Source organism: Labrus mixtus, chromosome 8 (assembly GCF_963584025.1).
Source record: "Labrus mixtus chromosome 8, fLabMix1.1, whole genome shotgun sequence".
Lineage (NCBI taxonomy): Eukaryota > Metazoa > Chordata > Actinopteri > Labriformes > Labridae > Labrus > Labrus mixtus.
The window spans coordinates 29,331,450-29,353,421 of record NC_083619.1 but is presented as its reverse complement, the minus strand read 5'-3'; the positions used below and the strand labels follow the sequence as shown (position 1 = coordinate 29,353,421).

The 21,972-nt window shown below is 44.1% G+C and overlaps 2 protein-coding genes across 5 annotated transcripts; one reads left to right on the top strand and one right to left on the bottom strand.

The window, feature by feature from the left end:
* Nucleotides 1-317: 317 nt before the first annotated feature.
* proca (protein C (inactivator of coagulation factors Va and VIIIa), a) lies at nucleotides 318-7,951 on the bottom strand. Of its 4 annotated transcripts, none has more exons than XM_061045490.1 (10): nucleotides 7,745-7,951; nucleotides 7,192-7,230; nucleotides 7,019-7,112; nucleotides 5,662-5,819; nucleotides 4,187-4,211; nucleotides 3,985-4,095; nucleotides 3,302-3,442; nucleotides 2,419-2,537; nucleotides 2,226-2,343; nucleotides 318-1,024 (listed from the first exon to the last, which is right to left on the bottom strand). In XM_061045490.1, the coding sequence occupies exons 3-10, from the start codon at nucleotides 7,086-7,088 to the stop codon at nucleotides 453-455; spliced, it is 1,314 nt and encodes a 437-aa protein (XP_060901473.1). In that variant the 5' UTR covers nucleotides 7,089-7,112; nucleotides 7,192-7,230; nucleotides 7,745-7,951; the 3' UTR covers nucleotides 318-452. The 4 variants fall into 4 exon arrangements, with proteins under 4 accessions (XP_060901473.1, XP_060901474.1, XP_060901472.1 ...); XM_061045491.1 differs by having other exon boundaries at nucleotides 7,019-7,102; XM_061045489.1 differs by lacking the exon at nucleotides 7,745-7,951 and adding an exon at nucleotides 7,584-7,694 and having other exon boundaries at nucleotides 7,019-7,102.
* Nucleotides 7,952-13,124: 5,173 nt separating this feature from the next.
* Nucleotides 13,125-20,142, top strand: LOC132978400 (otolin-1-like). The gene is made up of 5 exons (XM_061043605.1): nucleotides 13,125-13,276; nucleotides 14,942-15,323; nucleotides 16,125-16,205; nucleotides 17,902-17,982; nucleotides 19,074-20,142. Exons 1-5 carry the CDS (start codon nucleotides 13,250-13,252, stop codon nucleotides 19,967-19,969), a joined length of 1,467 nt encoding a protein of 488 aa, XP_060899588.1. The 5' UTR covers nucleotides 13,125-13,249; the 3' UTR covers nucleotides 19,970-20,142.
* The last annotated feature ends 1,830 nt before the right edge of the window (nucleotides 20,143-21,972 follow it).

Below are 21,972 nucleotides of genomic sequence, written 5' to 3'. Positions count from 1 at the left end.
GAACTGCAGCTGTAAAGTTAGACATTTTAACATAGAGCTCTATGAGGACTGACTCACTGCAGGAGACAGACTCTAGTGGACACTGGAGGAACTGCAGCTGTAAAGTTAGACATTTTAACATGGAGCTCTATGGGGACTGACTCACTGCAGGAGACAGACTCTAGTGGACACTGGAGGAACTGCAGCTGTAAAGATGGACATTTTAACATGGAGCTCTATGAGGACTGACTCACTGCAGGAGACACACTCTAGTGGACACTGAAGGAACTGCAGTTATTGACAATACCATGTTAACATGTCTAATGGGGTAAAGAGTATTAACACTGACAGAAAGCAAACTGAGGCATCTCGGGACAGAATCAGTTTATTTATAAAGTGTTACAAGTTTGATGAACTGAAGATCAGACTTTGGGTCCATTTTTGTAGGACGAGGTGGTTCAGACTCTCGGGGGTTATCGGGGGTGATAAGCTTTGTCCCATTCGTCTTTCACTTGTTGGATCCACTCGTTATAGGTGGACACCTTGGTGTAGATGCCCAGCTTGTCTATCTGGCCGCAGCCCTCGCCCCATGACACCAGGCCAATCAGGAACCACGTGTCCCGGTACAGAGTGACCATGGGTCCGCCACTGTCCCCCTCGCAGGCGTCTGTTTTCTGCCCTAGGTTCCCAGCGCAGAGCACGTTATTGGTGACGTTGTTGGTCATGTGACGGGCACAGATGTCGTGGTCCACCAGCGGGACTTTGATGACGTTGAGAGCCGAGCTGAAATGGATGCTATCCAGGCTGTCCTTGCCCCAGCCGGTCACCACAGTGAGGGTGCCGTTGAGGTGCAGCACCCGCTCTGCCATGGCGCGTCCTGGCAGACAGACCGGGAGGATGTACTCTGAGAATTGAGCGGGCGTCTCCAGGCGCATCAGGGCGATGTCATTGTCCACCGTGTTGCTGTCGTAGTCCGGGTGTTTGAAGGTCTTGAGGACCCTCAGAGTGATCTCTGTGCCTTCATCTCTGAAACGCTCGTAGTCACCTGACAAGACACATCGCAGGATATCGTTAGCAAATGCGTTAGATACCAACTTTCCTGTTTACGGCAAGTTTGTTTACCCCTTGATAGGGGTGACGTCACACACTCGGAACTGCCCATCTGGTTGGCAAGAAAGTCTTCCTACTGCTGCACACTACGAAGAAGTTATCATTCTCCATTGTTGTATTTAAACCAGTTTTATTTTTTCAACCAAAGACAGTCGTTGAAGCTAACGTTAACATATTTTAGATAATTAGCACTCACTTATGCAGAATTATTGACCCAGACACTTCAGAAATATATTAAGCTGTCCATACTTTTGTAGACTTTCATCCCGGTGGCGCTGTAAGGGGACTGATTCCTACTCCAGATATATGTAATATAATAATAATAATAATAATGATCTTTATTTATAGAGCACAAAAACAAGTTACAAAGTGCTTTACAAGGACAGCAAATATAAAAACAGGCAGGTTGTAGAATTCGAAACAAGGCAAGATTAAGAAATAACAACCACTTTAAGATATAAAATCTCTTTTAAAAGAACTGTAAAATACATACAATTATTTTAAAGGAATTCTAAAAATTGAAATTCAAGTAACAATTTGAAATCAACTAAAATCAGGAAAGGGCTCGCCGGAAAAAGTGTGTCTTAAGAAGATGATTGATTCGGCCGACCTGATCTCCTCGGGCAGGTCGTTCCAGAGTCTTGGAGCCCTCACGGAAAATGCTCTACCCCCTTTAGTTTTTAATTTTGCATTTGAAACTACCAGGAGACCTCTGCCCGAGGACAACACAGGATGTAAACATGTGATGTATAAGAGTCACACGTGCCCAACACTCTCAGTTTATCTCTGTCTTTCTGAGGTTGTCAGGTGATGTAAACATGCGTTGTTTAGAAAAGACAGCGGCGGTGGACGCTACTTTCCTAAACTCTCTTTGCACCAGCCACGTCACGTAACTGGAAGCGAGGAACCATGCAGTTCAGATTCAATACAAGTTACACTTGTTGAGTATCATGACATGAGATGTAGGGCTACTAACGAGATTTAGATTCAATTTACTCGACACATAAACTTTCATTGCCCCTTTTTGTGCTTTTTGTGTCTTGAAATGAGACGTTTGCCTGGACTTGTCACGTGATATTTAGATGAATACACTCGCTAACACCTGAGGTTCCGCAGTGTGCAGAGCGGACACTCACCCAGCCGGACTCTGAATCTGAAGTTGTTTTTTAGGCAGTGAGCGGCGGTCAAGACCCAGCTCTCATCGATCAGGACGCCTCCGCAGTGAAATTGCCCTAAAGCGTTCAATAACAGCACCTGCACACACAAACCCAGTCATGTCAAACTTTTTATGTATGTTACCATAGCATGTTGTGTTGTAGCTCGAGTTACCTGCCAGGGACTCTCCCCCTTCTTTCCGACCTCCCCTCCCACCATCCAGGGTAGAAGGCCGTCCATCGGTTTGGAGTATGACGACCTGGCGATCATGAGCCGACCGCAGGACGAGGGACCTGCCGGGAAACAGAGAGAGAGAGGTGGTGTTTGAACTATTCGACTCTTTAAGGGAAAGAAAAGGAAACAATGCAATCAATATGGACAAATCCCCTTTGAAAGTCCAATCAGCGAGATTTGTAGTGAGTGAAATGATAAAGTGATCTTACTATCTGATTAGACATTAAGGAAACATGCTATACTGCAGCCAGTATGTCCTCCTTCTAACTTTAGATTCTGCTCCTGAATGCTCTGGATTTGTTTGGACCAGAGAAGGTAGGAGGTTTTAAGACCCCCCCCCCACCCCCACACGGCCGTTTTGGACGCCCCTCTGTTTGTCAGATATGAGAGCAGTTATCAGGTCAACAGGTGTTGCAGCGATGGAAGCGGGCAAGAGAAGTGGTTCAGATAGAAGTGATTGTACCCGACCTAAAAAGCCTCTGCATGTTTCTAATAAGCTCCACGAGCAGAAACGTGCTCAAACTAGGATCAATATTGGAGATGCTTTTGAAAAATGGAGAGAGGTTAGAACACAGAAAGGTTTACAGACCCATGCAGAGCTGGATAAACACTGAAGCTTCAGAGTCCACCACATGGTGACCTGAGTGAGCATGGACTCTAGAGATCCAATTTTTTGAATTTAGACTGCAGCACCCATTTCAAACACTAGGTGTCAGAGTTACATACTGCTTCTTAGCTATAGTTGTGTACAACGATCAAACGTTATAAAAGGATGATTTGTTAGTTTGTCCGTGTCATAAACAAAAGTCGTGTATATTCTCACCTTTCGGCACACATTTCTTGGAGTTGGCGTGCAGAGTGTATGTGCTCACACAGCTGCAGCTCCTCGACAGGCCATCCTCGCTCTCCAAGCAATCGTGGTCACAGTCGCCGTTGTCCACGGAGCAGTTAGTCGCTGTGACAGCTGAACCACAACAGGAGAAGATATTTACTCAGTCTGCACGTTTCAGATCATTTAACGCTCCAGACGTCACTACCTGGAGCTCACATCAGCAGAGCCCGTATGATGGTAACCTGCGTGAGTATCGACTCTAGAGAGGAGTTGGCGGGGGGGAGACAGATCTCTATAATGTTTTGAATTTCTGACTGCAGTACCCGTTTTAAACACTAGGTGTCAGAGTTCCATATCGCTCCTTTAATTTCTTTGATTTGACAAAACAAGACATTTGAAGTCACTACCAGAGTAATTTTTTCGTCAATAAATTAGACAATAACCTTCAGATGTTTCTGTAAATAAACAGCTTCACATCGACTGATGGGATTGGTCCTTCATTCTTAGAATAAAATGTATTCCATTTTGAATCTTGAAGACAAGAAACCTCGGTGTCCTCTCTCTTAACTTTAAAATCTCCCTTAAAAAAAGGTGAATCTTTCTTTGGTTCTACTCTGTAAGTGTACCATGTTCCTTCAGTTATCTGTGAAGTTAAGCGTCCTCGTCAGACTCACGTTGGTCGCAGTATTTCCCCTCATATCCAGGGTTACAGAGGCAGGCGTAGTCTTGGTACATATCCACACAGGCTCCATGGACACACATGTTGGACTGACACTGGTTCCCATCTGAAACAAGGCGAGGTCAACAACAGGCCATAAAACCAGGTGAGTAGAGACTGACTTCAGACTACATGATGAGGATTAAACAGCTTCATACCTGAGTACACTGTCCAGAACTCCAGCTGTAATCACACACAAAAAGAAAGACCGTTAAAACTGGTCAGCAGGCTTAAAGAGGACATATCATCCCCCTCCTCCACCTTTTCAAACAGTCCTCTCCTCCACCTTTTCAAACAGTCCTCTCCTCCACCTTTTCAAACAGTCCCCTTCTCCACCTTTTCAAACAGTCCCCCTGTGGTCTAAATGAAACATCTGTGCTGTGCTTTGGTCAAAATATAACATGAATCAAGCACCAGAGGAGGTTTGTGACCCTGTATAAACCAGCTCTCTCAGAACACTCCGTTTTGGTGTGTGTGTCTCTTTAAAAGTAATGACCCCCCCCCTGAGTTTTCCCCGTAGACATCACTCCTCTGTAGAGAGAATAAAAATGCCAGACATGTGAAAAAGTTTTGCTCTAGTCTATGGGTGGAGATACCAGGGGAGGGGAGGGGATTTTTTTTTACCAGAATCCCACTGTGACATCACAAGGAGAGCAGATTTGAAACAGAGCATTTTCCTCTGTGTTGTAAGACTTATGCAGACCACAAACAAAGGACTGGATGGGTTTATTTCACATGTTGTGGGTCAGTAGACTCTCAGGTTACCCAAATATATGTTCAACAACACTGTAGAAGTGGCTTTTTCATAATATGTCCCCTTTAACCTCCAGGATCAGATGTCACAATGGACAGTTGCACAGCAGTGGTTAAATCCTCGCCCTATATCGGAGCTTAGCTGTGATTGGCTGGTTGAGTGCAATCCGATCAAAGTGTCAGTAAAATCCCTTATTTCAGCCCCTGCCTGAAATGTTTAATTTCAGCTGCTGTATCTTTAAGGCCCCACACGCCCACTTTCTTCTGATTGGTCAGCTGTCTGGATGCCATCCAGGGTGGCAGAACGCTGCAGGGCTGCCAGGGGAGGGCTGCTCTCCAGTGCTGGGAGAAGAGAGTCTATGTGTAGCGCCCTCTGCAGACTCATCCTGGGATTACTCCAACATACGTTTACCTCATGATCTGAATCTTTGCCCACGTTTAGTTTGAGCTTCCAGCTTTGTAACACTACATGAGTGTTCTCAAACGGGGATCAGAAGAAAAGGTCGACTTTAACATAAAGGTCTCTCTCTGTAGGGATCCTTTCTGTAATGTACTTCACAACTGTCAACGTTACCGTAGGCTAAGGGCTCGAGTAGCATACAGGTAGCTAGCAGGGCTACAAACTCCACCTGGTGGACACAGATGGTACTAAAAGAGCGACACAGCTGCACACTAACTGATCCCCACGATGGACATCATCACACAGGAAGACACTTTAAACTTTTGGGATTCTTTAGAAATTAAAAGCAATCATGAACGGTATCAGAAAAGTTTGAATCAAATGATTTGATGTAAAGGAGAAACTTATAGCCCAATCAGCTCAAACACAAACTCAACAAAACGAGCAAAGCACAAGATCAGCGACAGGGAACACTCTCACTGTGGCTTCTCTGGTTTGGAAGATCTCTCGGGCTTCTTCAAAATCACAGATTTCCTCGACGCATTCTCGCTCCTGTGAAGCCGGCTTCAGCTCCTCCAGGAACGTGTTCGCCCGGCGAGTGCGGAGCAGCATGTGAGCCTCCGGAGGGTCTGAGAACACTGAGCAAACACACAGGACCAACAGGGTTTCATTATTTATCTTAAAGAGCATTAAGGCTCCTGCAAAGTGTTTCTTAATTATGAACACAGACAGCAGGAGATAATACGATGTATGTGGAATTAAAACGTATAAAACCCGTCATAAACACATCAACACACACACATACGGTAAATGTTTTATTCTGAAAATAAACTGCATGTTTTAATGTCGTTTCAGTGTCTGACTTCCTGTCCCGCTCGATCTGCTCTGTGGTAAAGTGATGCTCCGTGCTCGGACAAATAGAAGTCTTGTCTATCAGCTCCGCTTCTGTAACGAGGTGGTGACGTACCCAACATGCATCTGGTGGAATTTAGGCTTTAGGCTTTTGGAGCCGGCCTCAAGTGGACACTGGAGGAACTGCAGTTATTTGCACCCCAACTTAGGTTTCATTTATCAAAACTGGAGCTGCAACTTTGTGAAATAAAAGGATCAAGGTTTTAAAACATGTAGACTGCCCCTTTCAGTTTGGGTAAAATAATAAATATCCCTGCGTCGTTAAAGGTTTTATATGCTTTATATTTTTCACACTTAAATATAATATAAATCAAGTATCTCCTCTGAAAATAACTCTGTGAGTCATGACTGTCTACAATGGGTGTAACACCCGAGTCCCACTGTCTGTGATGTTTTCAGAGTTTTCAGAGTCCTATCTTCACTTTGTTTACATCGCCCGGACGGCCGGCTGACTCCTCCCCTCACGTATAAAAGTTGTTTAATTGAGGGACTAGAGAAAAGAAGAATAACATACTGTACTCACTGCTTTACTGTGTTTCTAGATCACGCTCATTTCAGGTAAATTTACATGCAGTGTGAAGATACGAGCAGAATAAAGATCGCTAGCATTAGCATGCTAACACAACAATGCACCGCGAGTTGTTTTGGTTTCATGCTGGTGCTCAAGGGCGACATCTGCTGGAACAAAAAATCACATATAAAGACTTTAAGTTCACAGGCTTCAGTAAAAAGTAATTCAGACTCATTTGTGCAGAGAGCGGAGACGGCCACACGTAACATCTCATTTTAAAATCACAGCTCTGCTCTACTGTTTTTAAAATACAGACTTAGGGGCGATGTGTTTCTGCTGCTGGTCAAACAAAGCCAACGCTGAAGACCGCACTTTAAACTGAGCTTTTCAACAACAAACCAACGCATGACTCACCTGTCAGACTGAACACCGACGCCGACCACAGAGCAACGATGACTGACAGGCACAGCAGGAGGCGGGACATGACCGTACTCAGACCTGCAGCAACCTTAATCAAGTCAGTGTTGATATTTACCCATAAATACTCAACTTCATAACATACACTTAAAACAACGGAGTCAACTTACCGACTTAAGAGCGGGGTGTAAAGATGATTTGTGGCAGCGCTGGAGAAGAGACAGAGAGACAAAATCACGACCAAATCACATTAAAGATCTGAAAATCTGCAGCTTCTGGGAAACATTTTGAGAGTATTGATCAGTTTCAGATGACAACACAGAGGCCTCCAAATGCACACACACACACACACACACACACACACACACACACACACACACACACCACCAGCGATCCCCGTTTGAACCCCCGTGAATTTTGACCCCATGACCTGAACTTTAAGGCCAGCAGAGTCTGAAGCAAAGTCGAGATCACGTCCCATAACAGCGTAGACATCACGACACCCTGAGGTAAAGGTACAAGTGGATTCCACGACACGAGAAGGGTTTATTTTTTTACTTACATGTGAAGAATCGAAGCCGCAGACGCAGACGGGTTCGCTGTGATTCTGCTGCGTTAATGACTAACCGCCGGTGTTTACTGAGAGTCCACAGTCTGCAGCTCCACACTGTCTGCCAACACTGTCAACACACACACACTCCCCTTTGACCTCCACCCACTCACCTCTGAAGTGATCACAGCCCCCGTTTCTTAAAAGTCCAAGACTATCAAAATGACGCTCCTGAATCGGAGGTCACGGTGAACCGTCCTCACCCTAACAGCGACCTCAGAGACTCAGTGAGAAACAAGAAAGAGGCTCTTTAAACTCTACACACAGTTTGTGTAAAAAGATGGACGGCATGGCAAGCTCCTCGACAAGTGTAGTTAAATTCGGAGCTCCCCCCCTGGTGATTAGTGGCTGCATAGGTCATAAGCTCCGCCTCCTCCATGTTAACAGATGGACCATGCGGAGTCAAACACTAACACAAGAGTAGAGAAATATTCCATAACTGTGAGTGTCTGCCTCAAACTGACACAATAATCTCTGCAGTATTCAGGACGTACCGCATAGACGTCATTGACAGAGACTTAAAGGTTATTTTAAAACAAACACTTAAGGCCCCGTGTCCAGTTTAGCGTTTATGTCTTTTTTCAATTGTTTTCAAAGACGAGAGAGCGTTTGCAGCTTCCAAGCGCTCCACCTTTTTTTGCAGAAGTAAAGTTGAAATTCTTTCAACTTTTCAGAAAGGCGCTGTTGACATCATCAACACTTTTTTCCAAATGTTTGATATTCCCCGTATTTTTGCGGCCTACAGATCGTGTCTTGTACCCACATCCTCCTCGCTCTGCGTCTGACTGGGAAATAAACGATCTCAAATTTAAACCATGCAGTAAAAAGTAACGCAGCGGTGTCGGACAAACAGCGGCTGTTTTTCAACAGACAGTTGTCTTGGAGACAGGACGGACGTGCAGCGCTTTTCTTCTCAGCGCACAAACGCTTCATGCCAGAGCTACCGAGCGCACAGCCAGCGCTTTTCTGCTCAGAAAAAATTCCAGGTGGACACGGGGCCTAAGGGGACTTTGATGCAGATGATGGTGAATATTCTTCAAAATAGAAGCCCTCTGGGTTTCTTGAAAAAGAAAAAGTAAAGGTACTCTGATACGGAGGTTAAAAGCTTCTTAAAAAATGGATGCTTTACTTCCTTGTTCCTTGTTTGAACACGGTTGCGGTCACATCTCCCGCGGACCGTACTCGAGTACACATCCTGCCTGAGTCCGTTTGAAGAGCTGGTCTGGTTCCTGAGTACGGTACGTCTGTGTTCACACTGAACAAATGAACCGGACTTTGGGGTCAGGTGTACTCTGATCCAGGACCGGGTCCCATAATGTATAACCACCCTAAGACGGTGTTCTTTGAAATAGGCACTTAAAGGCAGGGTTGGTCATCTTCTGAAACTAGCATGATTTTGAAAGTAGCATTCCCTCAGTGCTCCATCTGCACCCCCTCCCCTCTGTGCTCCCTCATAAGCCACGCCCCCTCACTTACATACACGAGCGCCATTTCTCCAGAAGTGAAGAAGACCTCAGCTCATCTCATTGTGTAGAAACTACGTCGTCTCATGTCTCATTCAGCGGTCAGTAAACTCACAGTTTAAACTCCTATAGTCATCGGCTTAGAGAGCGAGCAGGGAGACAGGGAGGCGTCTGATTGGTTCATCAGATTGGTACCTCGTGGCAGATATTGGTGGAAGTTTTTACAGACTTACAAACTGATACAGATGATGGATTTTCTTTTTGTTCCTTTTTCAGAGAACCTGAGTTATTAATTTCTGTCAGGACCTAAAGACAATTTACACCAGAATCTTAAAAAGTGGATCAGGAGGAAATGAACAACCCTGCTTTTAAGGGTACATTGAACAGACTGGAGTGCTCCATGAAATAGTCACCTGAGGGTATTTTGAGGGGGTCAGATACATCCAATCAGATGTTGAGTAGTTGCAAAATGGCAGTTCTAATGAAAGCAGATATCGTGGTATCTTTGGCATGAAATCAGCACTTTGACTTTGAATAATGAGGCTCCAAATGTTTCTCCGAATACAAAGAGCTGACATATTAGTATCCCAGTAGAAAATACAAAGAAGCAAGCAGAACCAGGAAGTGAACCTCTCATTGTTTAGCCTCCAAACACACTGAATGTTTACATATGTGTCAGAAGCGTCATGCGACCCTCTGAAACCGTGACCTCACTCCCTCGGGGAACTCACATGTATGTTTGTTTGTTTTGTATTTCTGCAGTCTCTGTGAGCCTCGGCCGACCTCAGGTTGCTTCGTCGCCGCCCCTCTCTTCACAGTAGAGCTGTTCAAACGAGAATGTTTACAGGTACAGGTGTGAAGCCCGGGCCGGCCTCAAGGGTATCGCTAAGGGGCCCGACGGCGGTGGAAACCAGGACACTTATCAAGGTTAACTATTTATCTCTCTCGTCTTCCTTTGTTGCTCAGCCTTGTTCCCTCGGCTCAGTTTTCCTTTGTGTCCTCCACTGTTTTTATTTTCCAGAATCAAACCTGGCCTGTGGACATAAAGGAGCGGTCTCTGGTTCCAGGGGGCGACTCAGCGATGGTGTGACTAGCTGGCTTCTGGAAAGTGTCGAGGAGGGCCGTCTCCAAAAGAACCAGCTTCCTGTTTGTTTCTTTTCAGTCTAAATAAACGTCTCTCAAGATAAGATCCCCGTACTCCTCTTTTGTCAACAGATTTCAGTTTGTTGATGTGTCTGGTTGAAACAGGTTAATGGAGAGTTTAAGTAACGACGACTTTGGTAAGAAGCCGTTTAAAAAAGATGTTTAAGAAGTGTTGATTGCGTTAAAGTCTTTCTATGTGATTTTTCACTCTTAAATGTAGAAATCAAGTATCTCCTCTGAAAATAACTCTGTGAGTCATGACTGTCTACAATGGGTGTAACACCCGAGTCCCACTGTCTGTGATGTTTTCAGAGTTTTCAGAGTCCTATCTTCAGTTTGTTTACATCGCCCGGACGGCCGGCTGACTCCTCCCCTCGTGTATAAAAGTTGTTTAATTGAGGGACTAGAGAAAAGAAGAATAACATACTGTACTCACTGCTTAACTGTGTTTCTAGATCACGCTCATTTCAGGTAAATTTACATGCAGTGTGAAGATACGAGCATAATAAAGATCGCTAGCATTAGCATGCTAACACAACAATGCAGCGCGAGTTGTTTTGGTTTCATGCTGGTGCTCAAGGGCGACATCTGCTGGATCAAAAAATCACATATAAAGCCTTTAAAGGAATTAACGACTATTATGGCACAGATAAGACTTAGAGGCCGAGAGAATAGAGTGGAAGTGACTGCACGCTTTTTACTCACTTTGAATCTGTGGTTCTCAACTCGTCTAGCCTCAGGACCCTACATCAAGTCCTCCGGGGAAAACAGTGAGCCAAATTTCTGAAGTTTCTCGACCAGATTTCTTCACTGAAAAATGATGCAGCTGGTGCAAAAGATATGACAGAGGCAAGAAACTAAACAAAACAAACATGTTTAAAAAGTTTTACTCCAGTCACACATTCACAAGCCACTGAAAATGGCTCCTCGACCCACTTCTGGATCCCGACCCACCAGCTGAGAAACACTCTTTAAAATAATCCAAACTCCGTCTGACTGGAGGTGAGGGTGTCGGGTTTCATTTTACGGTCGTCTGTCGAGGTTTAGTTCTTGTATAAAATGTGTTTTTGCTTCTTCTGTCCACATGTTTTTTCTCGGGTTTCACTCGTATCATGTGTCCAGTCATCCTCTCTACAGAATGAAATCTTTGTCCTTTTCTGGTTAATGTGGTAAAATAATAAAAGTAGGCTGCTCATTGTGAAGACTGGAGGCTTTCAGTGTTGGATTACTGAGCTGCTTCTTTAGAGGATAAAAAAAAACGTATTCTGTGAAGCACTCAGTAGAGATGGGACAGATTTGATCTAATGTCGGTATCAGGTCCGATATTGATGTCATTTACATATCAGATATCGGACTGACGGTGCCAATCCACATCCTGGATCAAGACAGATTGCTGGGCACTTTTAACATTAAGTGTTTTCGGACTGCAGGAACTTTTTCATAGTTCCAGGAACTGTTTTAGTGCTCCGCCTTTTCATTGCGTTCTAATTTAGTTCCTTGAACCCTGTTCAGAGGAACCTTTTCAGATCTTTGGAGCAGGAAGTCTTCCAGCACAAGAGGGACTTTCAGTGACGTCAATGCACGGTGATCGGTCGAACACGAGAGCCAATCCAAGACCACCAACCGCCATTTTTAAACCTCGCTGTAGACGTGAGGAAATAGCAGTAAATAAGAGTCTGTAAAAGTCTTAAAATCATAGAAAATGGAAAAAGAAACAAAGCTTTTTAACTCAGTTATATTCATAAACCCCAAACACACACAACAAACACACAGTTGTGTCATGTAAGTAACGTTGCTCTAGAAACCGTCAGCCGGCTTCATCACCATGGTGATGTGAATGCATGGACGGGACGGCCGGCTCCTCCCCTTGTGTATAAAAGCTGTTTTAGTCAAGAACTAGAGAGAAGAAGAAGAACATACTCACTGATTATTTGGATGTTAGTAAGAGTTTTTAGATCACGCTCATTCTGTGTCAGTTTACATGAAATGTGAAGCTACGAGCTAACTAAAGAGCGCTAACATTAGCATGCTAACACAACAATGTGAAGCTACGAGCTAACTAAAGAGCGCTAACATTAGCATGCTAACACAACAATGCAGGACACGGGAAATCGCAGCTCGAGCAAAAGATGACTTTTGTCTCCCGATCGTATTTTTCAATCAATTTATCAACATTACGTCATAAATGGGTTGGGGTTGTGTTTCAGCCAATGACAGCGTGCAGGTGAGTTTAGGAGCGGTTTCAATTAAGCGATTGGACGCGATGCATTCTTCAAATATAAAGAGGTGATGAAAACCGGCGGTTAGCTTGTGCTAGCGTGCGTTAGCTTGCAGTGAAGGTACAAGCAGTAAACGTACACACTACATCCTGCAGCTTCTGGGGGAGAGGACCAGTTTGAATGTTGTGTTTACATTTCTACTGACGCCACCTTTAATTGTGTTTTTGGATATTGGTTGTGTTTCCAAATTGGTTTTTAGTTGTTGGAAGCAAATTGCATTATTTACTTATATTATGGGCTGTACATTACGACACACAGTGATGACCTCTCGGGCCTCTCTTCTCTACTAGACAAGAAGCAAACACTTCTCAACTGACACTGGCCAAAAGAAATGGACGAGTTCCAGAGATATCAGATGCTGATTAAGGAGGAGCCGTGGGAGGTGACATTAAAGTGAATATTTCCTTCTGAAAGAACGATGAGAGAAAGAGGAGGGTGGAGAACGATGGAGAGATAAACACACACACACACGGGTATCTCCTCTTTCCGCTCTGAATATGATTTTGCTGGTTCACGGTGAAGGAGGTCACAGCGCGGGGAGACGGCCCAGTTCTTTTTCTGTATAGGACAAAAGAGACGGGCATTTCCTCCCTCCCACCTGCGAAGTCCTCGTCTTTTGTCTGCAGGGTCAGCAGGTGAGACGCAGCCCTGAAAGACGTTTTGTTGTGAGCGAGGTTTATAAGTTAATCAAAGCCGCCTCCGTCCTGCTCATCTTCCCACAAATCTTCTCCGGATGATGCTGTGCGGCTCGGACGGAGCGGTAAGTCTTTCCAAACACAACTCTGAGATTTTCTGATTTTGAAGTCTATGAGACGTTCAGGGTGGCTGGGAGATCAGGTTTTACTAGTTTATAGACTTTCTGCAAAGTAGAATCCATAAGAGACAATTGATTCACAGACAATTCTTTATTTTCTTTACTTTATTGAAATCTGAAACTTTTCTTTTGGAGTGTTATCAGTGGACGATGCATTGGCTGTCATGAGTCTCACATTTGCAGCTTCAGAGTTTTTTGTCGGGATTTAAAGCCAAATCAGTTTTCTGAATCAGTAGAGTAGGTGCAGGAAGATGCATTTAAGGACACATCAGTCCTGAAGGAACGATAAGGACTTACTGTGCTCTGTCACCACTGACAGAAAACATCACTTTAGAACAATCTATGAAGTTAGTACCTGTATTTGTATGAAGCAAGCCGCACTTTGATTTATTGTAATCTGTGTTTGGTGAGTGTTGGGTCATCCAGAGGAGTTTTCATACATCCAATTTAAGCTTTTACTTGATAAACAGGGATTCTCTTTATGCTTAATGAGTAAAACAGATTAAGTACAGTAAAATCCGTACCATAAGTGTATTTAAAACAGTCTGTTTTTGGGGTCTCAAGGTTTAACTTGTCTTCCCTGCAGGGAGATTTCCATTTCACCATCGTGTTCATCAAAGTCTACACCGTGCAGTTTCTAGTGTTGTAGCACTCGAAATCAGTCTTGGTCTTATGAAGGTCTTGGCCTCGTTTCAGAATCGAAAGCATTTTTCTTTTTTTTTCATCTCAGACTGGGCGGAATCCAGATTTTAAATCCAGACCGGTCAAGATCCCCACTGATCGGGTATTTTTCCACGTCATCACTGAGAATAGAACGAAAACGCCTCTTTCTAAAAAAACGAATAACTTCAATTCATTTGTAGTTTGATTTCCCCCCGGTTACAGCCGCAACCTTCCCGGTGTTACTCACAAAGTGAGTGAAACGCCCCCTAAACACAAGATGATGATTTTTCAGTGATATTTATGGTCTTGGTTTTGGTCTTGATCCCTAAATGTCTTGGCCTTGGAGCACTCTGGTCTCGGGGATGTCCCGGTCTCGGTTAGTTTGGTCATAACTACAACACTACTTCTGAATACTCAAAGCACTTTTACACCGCTGGTCACACCTACACATTCACACACCGCTGACGAAGCAGACGGAGCAACTTGGGGTTAAGTGTCCCGAGGACACATCAGACATGTGGCTGCAGGAGCTGGGGATCAAACCCTCGACTTTCAGGTTGAGAGGCGACCGACTCTAATGCAGAGCCATGAAAAGACAGTAAAAAGTGGTGCCCCATCTATCCCAGTGGCTTTACGCAGCGAAGCAGCCGCTGGCAGTGAAGAAGGAATGGAGGCGTCTGGTTGCGTGTGGTGGGTGATGGTTGCAGCTGAACTCGCTGTCATGACGGTGCATCTCCGTGAAGCAGCTTTACACACAGCAGAATATAGCTCCATGAAAAAACAATCTCTCAGAAATCATACCGTTAAACTGGTCGCACTGGTAAATAGAGAGTAATAAATCACATAACAGGCTTCTATGTTTATGTTTTCTTTATGTGCTTTGAGAAATTCAGAGATGTCGACGATGCAGATCCGTCTCAGTTGATAATCTCACAATTCTTCCGATAGATGTTGCTGAGGCTGCAGGGACTCCTCGTCCTCTCCTCCCTCTGCTCAGCGATGCTGATTACAGACCCCAACTACGACCCGGGGTCTGGAATGCCGTTAACAGAGGAGGAGATCGAAGAGATGGTGTCCGACTTTGATCCTTCCTCTCGCATGATGGGGGACCCCTCACCGTGGACCACAGATGGCAACATGACGTACGGCCCCGGCCGGACGTTTCATGATATGGACCCAAATTCCCACCCCAGCACATCAGATATGTGTGACATGATAATGAATATGCCGGTGCCCCCGCCAATCGACCAGATCCCTTTATTCTGCCTCTGTTCGCACTGTAAGGGCACCATGGGGCCAAAAGGAGACACGGGCGACCGAGGCCCCCCAGGTATGGAAACAACCTGAATACTCCTTTCTGATAATAGAATGTGAACTCTGTACCTAATTTACACAATAACAGTTTTTGTTCTTCATCATAAATAGATAAATAAATCGTTGTGTTTTCTTACAACCTTATTAGCACAAAAACCCTAAAAACAACATTTATCTTTAAGAAACTTGCATTAAGAAGGTCACCATGTGGTGGACTCTGAAGCTTCAGTGTTTATCCAGCTCTGCATGGGTCTGTAAACCTTTCTGTGTTCTAACCTCTCTCCATTTTTCAAAAGCATCTCCAATATTGATCCTAGTTTGAGCACGTTTCTGCTCGTGGAGCTTATTAGAAACATGCAGAGGCTTTTTAGGTCGGGTACAATCACCTCTATCTGAACCACTTCTCTTGCCCGCTTCCATCACTGCAACACCTGTTGACCTGATAACTGCTCTCATATCTGACAAACCGAGGGGAGTCCAAAACGGACGTGTGGGGGGGGGGGGGGGGGGTGTCTTTAAACCGCCTACCTTCTCTGGTCCAAACAAATCCAGAGCATTCAGGAGCAGAATCTAAAGTTAGAAGGAGGACATACTGACTGCTGTATTGTTGTCAGAGAAGCCAGCACTTCAACATGTTTCCTTAATGATCAGATAGTGAGATACCTTTATCATCTCACTCTCTACACATCTCACTGATTGGACCTTTAACCAAGGTTTACTGCAGAGGATGCAAACTTTGTATAAATAAAATGTACTTGGCTGATGAAGTAATTTTTTCTTTGTAAATACTGAACAAACTGTTCAAATCTCTGCTCAGGTCAACCTGGGAGTCCTGGGATGAGAGGACTGATGGGTTTCAAGGGTCGTCCAGGATACACAGGCACTCAGGGGATGAAGGGTAAGTTGCATTCAAAGACCTCGCTTAAACCAAAAGGGTGATGTAATCAAGCATAAGACAGCCAAAGCAGTGCTGTTGCAGATTTGTTCCATACACCTTCATGCTAGCTAAGCCTTTCCACAGTCTCTGAAAGAGAACAAGTAGAAGTTGGAGGAATTTGGAGGGAAAATGCTAGCTCTATAATAACAGAGTCATTTTTATCTTTTGGGCAAGACGTGACCACATTTGAACAAGGGGTAGTAGAGCTATGCAAGAGGCTAACATACACATCATCAACAAGCTAGCACTAGTCTGGATGCGAGATTCACACAAGATTTATGGTAGATGATAATCTTGGTTCGCAGAAATAGACTTTTAATGTCCTAATGGCAGAAACTTCCAATGACAAGCTCATCTCCATATGTCAAAACGTAGAATCTATAGGACTGGATAACGGTAACAAAAAAAAAAATGAAATGTTTTACTTTTACTGTTTTTTTTATTTATTTTAAATATGATGCTGTTAATCGAGCAAATTTAAGACCTATCAAATCAAATCAATGAGTTTCATGAGTTTCCAGTTTCTTAGTTTCATTCCCTTAGTTTCAACTTAAGCCCCGTTTCTACCTACCGTCCGAGAGTCTTTTTTCAGTTGTTTCCAACGAGGAGAGAGCATTTGCAGCAGAAAGCGGGTGCTTGGAGAAAAAGCGCAGCGCCCAGCAACTTTTTTTTTGGAGCGTTCCGCCTTTCCTCTGGCGGCTGCTCCGAGCACTTTTCAGAAAGGCACTGTACTGCAGACATCCCCAGCGCTCTTTTCCCGATTCCACGGATCTGTGGATCGTGTCTTGTGACCGCATCCTCCTCGCTCCGTGTCTGATCAGAAAAATAAACGATCTCAAATATAAAACCTGCAGTAAAAAGTAACGGAGCAGAGTCTCTCATAGAGGGGACGTTGTCAACAGACTGTTGTCATAGACACAGGACGGACGTGCAGCCCGTTTCTTCTTACCGCACAAACGCTTCATGCAAGAGATCCCGAGCGCACAGCCAGCCATGGGTGGTTCTAGGCAGGGACCAACAGGGGCCAGTTCCCCTGTAACACTGAGCTTGGTCCCCCCTGTGGTCACCCCTCCAAAAGGAAGAGCCCCCCCCCCCCTCATAACACATACTGAAACAAATATAAATCATGGTATTTAACATATTATTTGGCATAATATATATTTATTTTTAAAGTGATCATCTTTGTCTATTTTTGACCTGGGTTTAATGTTCCCCTCTGACAAAACAACTGGCCCCAGTTTGGCCCCCTCAGTAAAAGTGGTCTAGAACCGTCACTGCAGCCAGCACTTTTCTTCCCGGAAAAAGCGCTAGTTAGACACGGGGCGTTACTAAACACATGAACATGAGCTCCTCAGGCGGATTTCATGAACCAAGAAGAAATCCTTATCTTATCTTGCAGGCCAATTGAAAGGTAGATATTCTCCACGCTTTCGTTCTGAACACATGGAAACTTTGCAAGTAAGTATTGTAGCGCATGGAAAAGGAAGTCTTGGCTGGAAGTCAAGACCTGAATGTTGGCCATCGTTCTCTCAGAGTTAAATATGGTCGTCAGGGGTAGCTTACGGGTTTCGAGTTTTGAGTTAGTGTACGTTGGTTAAGTTGTCTTGCTTATCTTCTTTTTTTTTTTTACTAATTTCCATCTTGTTGGTCTCTACAGGTCAGAAAGGCGACTATGGGATGAAAGGGTCCCCCGGCGCTACGGGCTTATCCGGGATGAAGGGCAGCCGAGGCTTCAAAGGTTCTGTCACATAACTCTTCTGATAACTCCATGAATCAGTCAGGGTTGTTTGAGTCGCCATGAGGTCACTTTATGAGGAGAAACTGCAACAAGGCCCTTATTGAGTAATTGATGGTTGGTTGAGTTTAAGCAACAAATATTGTTGGTCAGTTTACATACCAATGTTTTTAACGTCTTCCAAAAGCACAACGAATCCTTATTGAAAAAACTAAGAAATTGTTGGGTTTGGCTAAAAATGACGGCTTGTTTATGTTTAAAACCCCTGGAAACCTGACTTCAAATATTACAAATCTGTAAGCGATATCAAAGTTTAATGTATCGTTCAGCATCTACAAAATTTGAGTAAAAATACAAATTCATAACTATTAGAAAAACCTTTTTCAAAATTCGCCTATTTTGCAGCTCAGGTCACAGTAGTTTTGTTGCACCTGAAGTTTATTGCGTAGAAATGTTGCCACTCAACACCCAACGTCTTAACAAAAGGTCAAAACGGGTAAACAGAGACGTGGATGTTAGCAACACTAGCTCGGTTATCTTCTGTCACAGCAAAAACAGTTCCTTTATTTCAAGTTTTTTGTGGCTGAAACGTAAAGATACAGAGCTTTTATTTTGAAGTTGCAACGTTCATTTTTCCTGTTTCCTGCTCCAAAAATTAAAAAAAAACTGTAAATGCTGTTACTGTGTCGATGTTTAAGAAATATTTATAAATATAAGAATCATTTTGTTTGTCAAAGCTTAACCTTAAATCTTTCTGAATTTAACAAAATAAAAGTCTTTATTTACTGTGAAGAGAATCTGAAAAACGGTTGGGAGGTAACTTCTGCTAGTTTTAATAGAGTTGATATTATGTACAAAAGATCATTAATAACATAACATAGTTAGAAGCTTTTTGTGGATTTTGTGGGTTTCCAGGGGCTTTGAGAAATGGTCATGGTCATTGTTTCTATCAGTCCTGGCGTAATCCAGCTGTAGTCTTTAGAGAATCATGATCAGGGCAGCCTGATCAAAGGGAATTCCAGTAATCCATTAATACATGACGCTTGATTTTAAGTAAAATTGTAATAATATTTTTCATGCGTCTGTGTCTACAGGAGAAAAAGGGGACCATGGAATGGAAGGGCCCGCAGGTGAACAGGGCCCCCAAGGAGAAACTGGCACATGTCCTGCTTCCTGTGAGACTGTCCAAGGTCCAGAAGGCCAACAAGGCCCCCCTGGGCCAGTAGGAGCTCGAGGTCTTCCTGGGCTAAAGGGATCTGTAGGACCCAAAGGTGCAATGGGTAATAAGGGGGGCATGGGAACACCTGGTGACCCTGGGCTAAGTGGCCATAAGGGTGATCAAGGTGAGCAGGGGGTGTGTAATTGCACAGATGGAGAACATGGCTCTGATGGGAGCCAAGGAGAAATGGGGCCTAAAGGAGAGAAAGGTGACACTGGTGCCCAGGGTGTAGAGGGTCCCATTGGGCCTAAAGGCGATGAAGGCATGATGGGTCACATGGGCCCACCAGGACCCTGCTCCCCGACCATCCAGTCAGCATTCTCTGCAAGTATCAATGAGTCATTTCCTAAGCAAAATGAACCTGTTCCATTTCCAGATGTCTTCTACAACCTACAGGGGAACTTTGACCCTATCATGGGGATTTACACGGCCCCCATCAATGGCACGTATGTCTTCAGCTTCAACCTAGCAGTTTACCAAAGAACTCTTAAGGTTGGCCTGTTCCACAACTACTACCCAGTGGTCAAAAGCACAGACTCAGCTCATCAATCCACTGTAAGTCAAACCATAGTCCTTCACCTGACCAGTATGGACAAGGTGTGGCTGCAGGTTAAGGACGGCACCACTAACGGCATGTACACTAGCTATGAGAGTAGCAGCACGTTCTCTGGGTATTTGCTGTACCCAGACTCCTGTGGAATGCCTATGTTAAGGGATGTTGGGGAATCAAACAAAGGTGAAAAGGGTGTCTACAGCTGGAAGGGTCCCTAAATCACATTCCTTAAACCATAGTGGGTTCCAGTCAGTCAAGCAGTTATAGATTAAGCTTCAGCACATCCTGAATCAAACAATCAGTGTATAAATATCTGCAGGTCCCAAGGGAAAGGTATTCTAGAAAAGCTCTCCACAAGTCCTGTAGCTGGTACTGCCCACTGTTTGTTTCACATAGCAATTTTATTTTTCTAGCCTGTTCTTCCCCTGAATGTGACGTCCCATAGAAAGCAAGAGAGTAAATTCAATATTCCAATCTCCGCCAATTCATGGACTAAATCTGGGTATTTTTTCAGATGTGGATGATGGTATTTGAGACTGGTAGGAAGGAAGGAGGAGGGGTCAGCTGAAGTGATGGCCTAATTTTGCGAACACATAAGTGTTGTCCTTATTATAGGACCAGTTTTAATTGCAACACCAAGATCCGCTTGATGACTTGAATGATGTTTTCCACCAGTACTAAAACCACTAGACGAGTACTGGATGGACGGAGGACCTGTAAAGGGATTATTTGTAGTCGATGTAATTGCACCGTTTGGGATGAACAACCAGGTGAAATTACTTGATGCAGAGTTGCAAAAGCCTTTAAAATATTTCCTGACGCTTTGAGCCGCATCAGAAATAGACAAACCAATTTCCAATGAAAAAAAAGCACTTTTCTTCTCAGCGCTCATGCAAGCATTCCCAAGCGCACAGCCCAGAAAAAGCGTGAGGTGGACGCAGGGCCTAAGGGTGAGGTCAGGTTTTGAGATAAGCCCACGGTGGGTTTCTTCCTCCCCTGCACATGTGATTTATTTTGTATTCACCTTTTTTTTCTCTGTCTGTCTTTCCTGCCAAAAATGTGCAAATAAACTGAAACTAAGTAAGAAATGTAATTCGTCCATTAATTTTAGTAACCAGACATACCTGCACAACTCATCCCATGACGTCAAACTTCAGCTGTACTCCGTGCTGTGCCCATTGTTTAAGACTTTCAAACATCCCCCAGTTCCTCGGACATTTTCAAGTCTTTTCATCATAAAAAAACGCCCCGGTGCACCTTCTCCATTGAAAAGACGTTCAAAGGACGGCTCCATCCACCATTGAAAATATGTTTTCTGTTTTTAATCCCATCTTTTTTTAGTAGAGTTTGCATGTTCTTCCCATGCATGTGTTGATGCTCCGGCTTCCTCACACATTCCAAGGACGTCTACTTAAGTTTAATTGCAGACACTTAATTCCCCGAAGGTGTGACTGTGAGCGCTATTGGTTGTTTAACAGCCCTGTGGTTCAATCAGTCAATCAATCAATCATTATTTGTATAGCGCCAATTCATAACAAACGTTATCTTGAGACGCTTTACAAAAAGACCTTACTCATTGTTAAGAAAATGGGAGACGGGGAATTGGGATAAGATGCAGGAAGGATTTCTCCTTTCTATTCCTCGCCTTCCTGTTGTCCACACTTCCTTCCCGCTGAGGTGGAGGTCGGAGCAGGCCGTGCATGAACGAGGACGGTGGTGGTTGAGGGACGACGCAGTCTGGGACGTTGGGTGAAGGTTGGGGAGCTCCGTCTACTCGAGAGCCCGGCTTCTGCTGCCGGGACAAGACCTCCTGGGCTTCTAAAGCGTTGGTTGACTTGCGACCTCTCGTGGGAATTACCCTTCAGCTGGGGTTGGCTCCAGCATGCTGCATCCCCCAAGGAGAGATGTAGAAGTGATAATGGATGTATGGATGGAGAACCGTACGAGGGAGCATATTTTTCTCAGTTTGAAATTAAATAATTTTATGAAAGATTGCAGATACTGAGGAAGACGTAAAGGGAAGATTTTATTTCAAGTTTGTCAAGAATGTTGTTCAAGATTTATTTGTTTAGAATTATTGATACTGTTGATTTAACCCCTCTAATGTGTTAGAAAGTTTCACACACCTTTTGTGTTAGCGGGTCAAATTTGACCCATGATTTAAATCAGCCTAAAATACTCTAAAACGATCATTCTCATTCAATATTGTTTTTCACCTTAT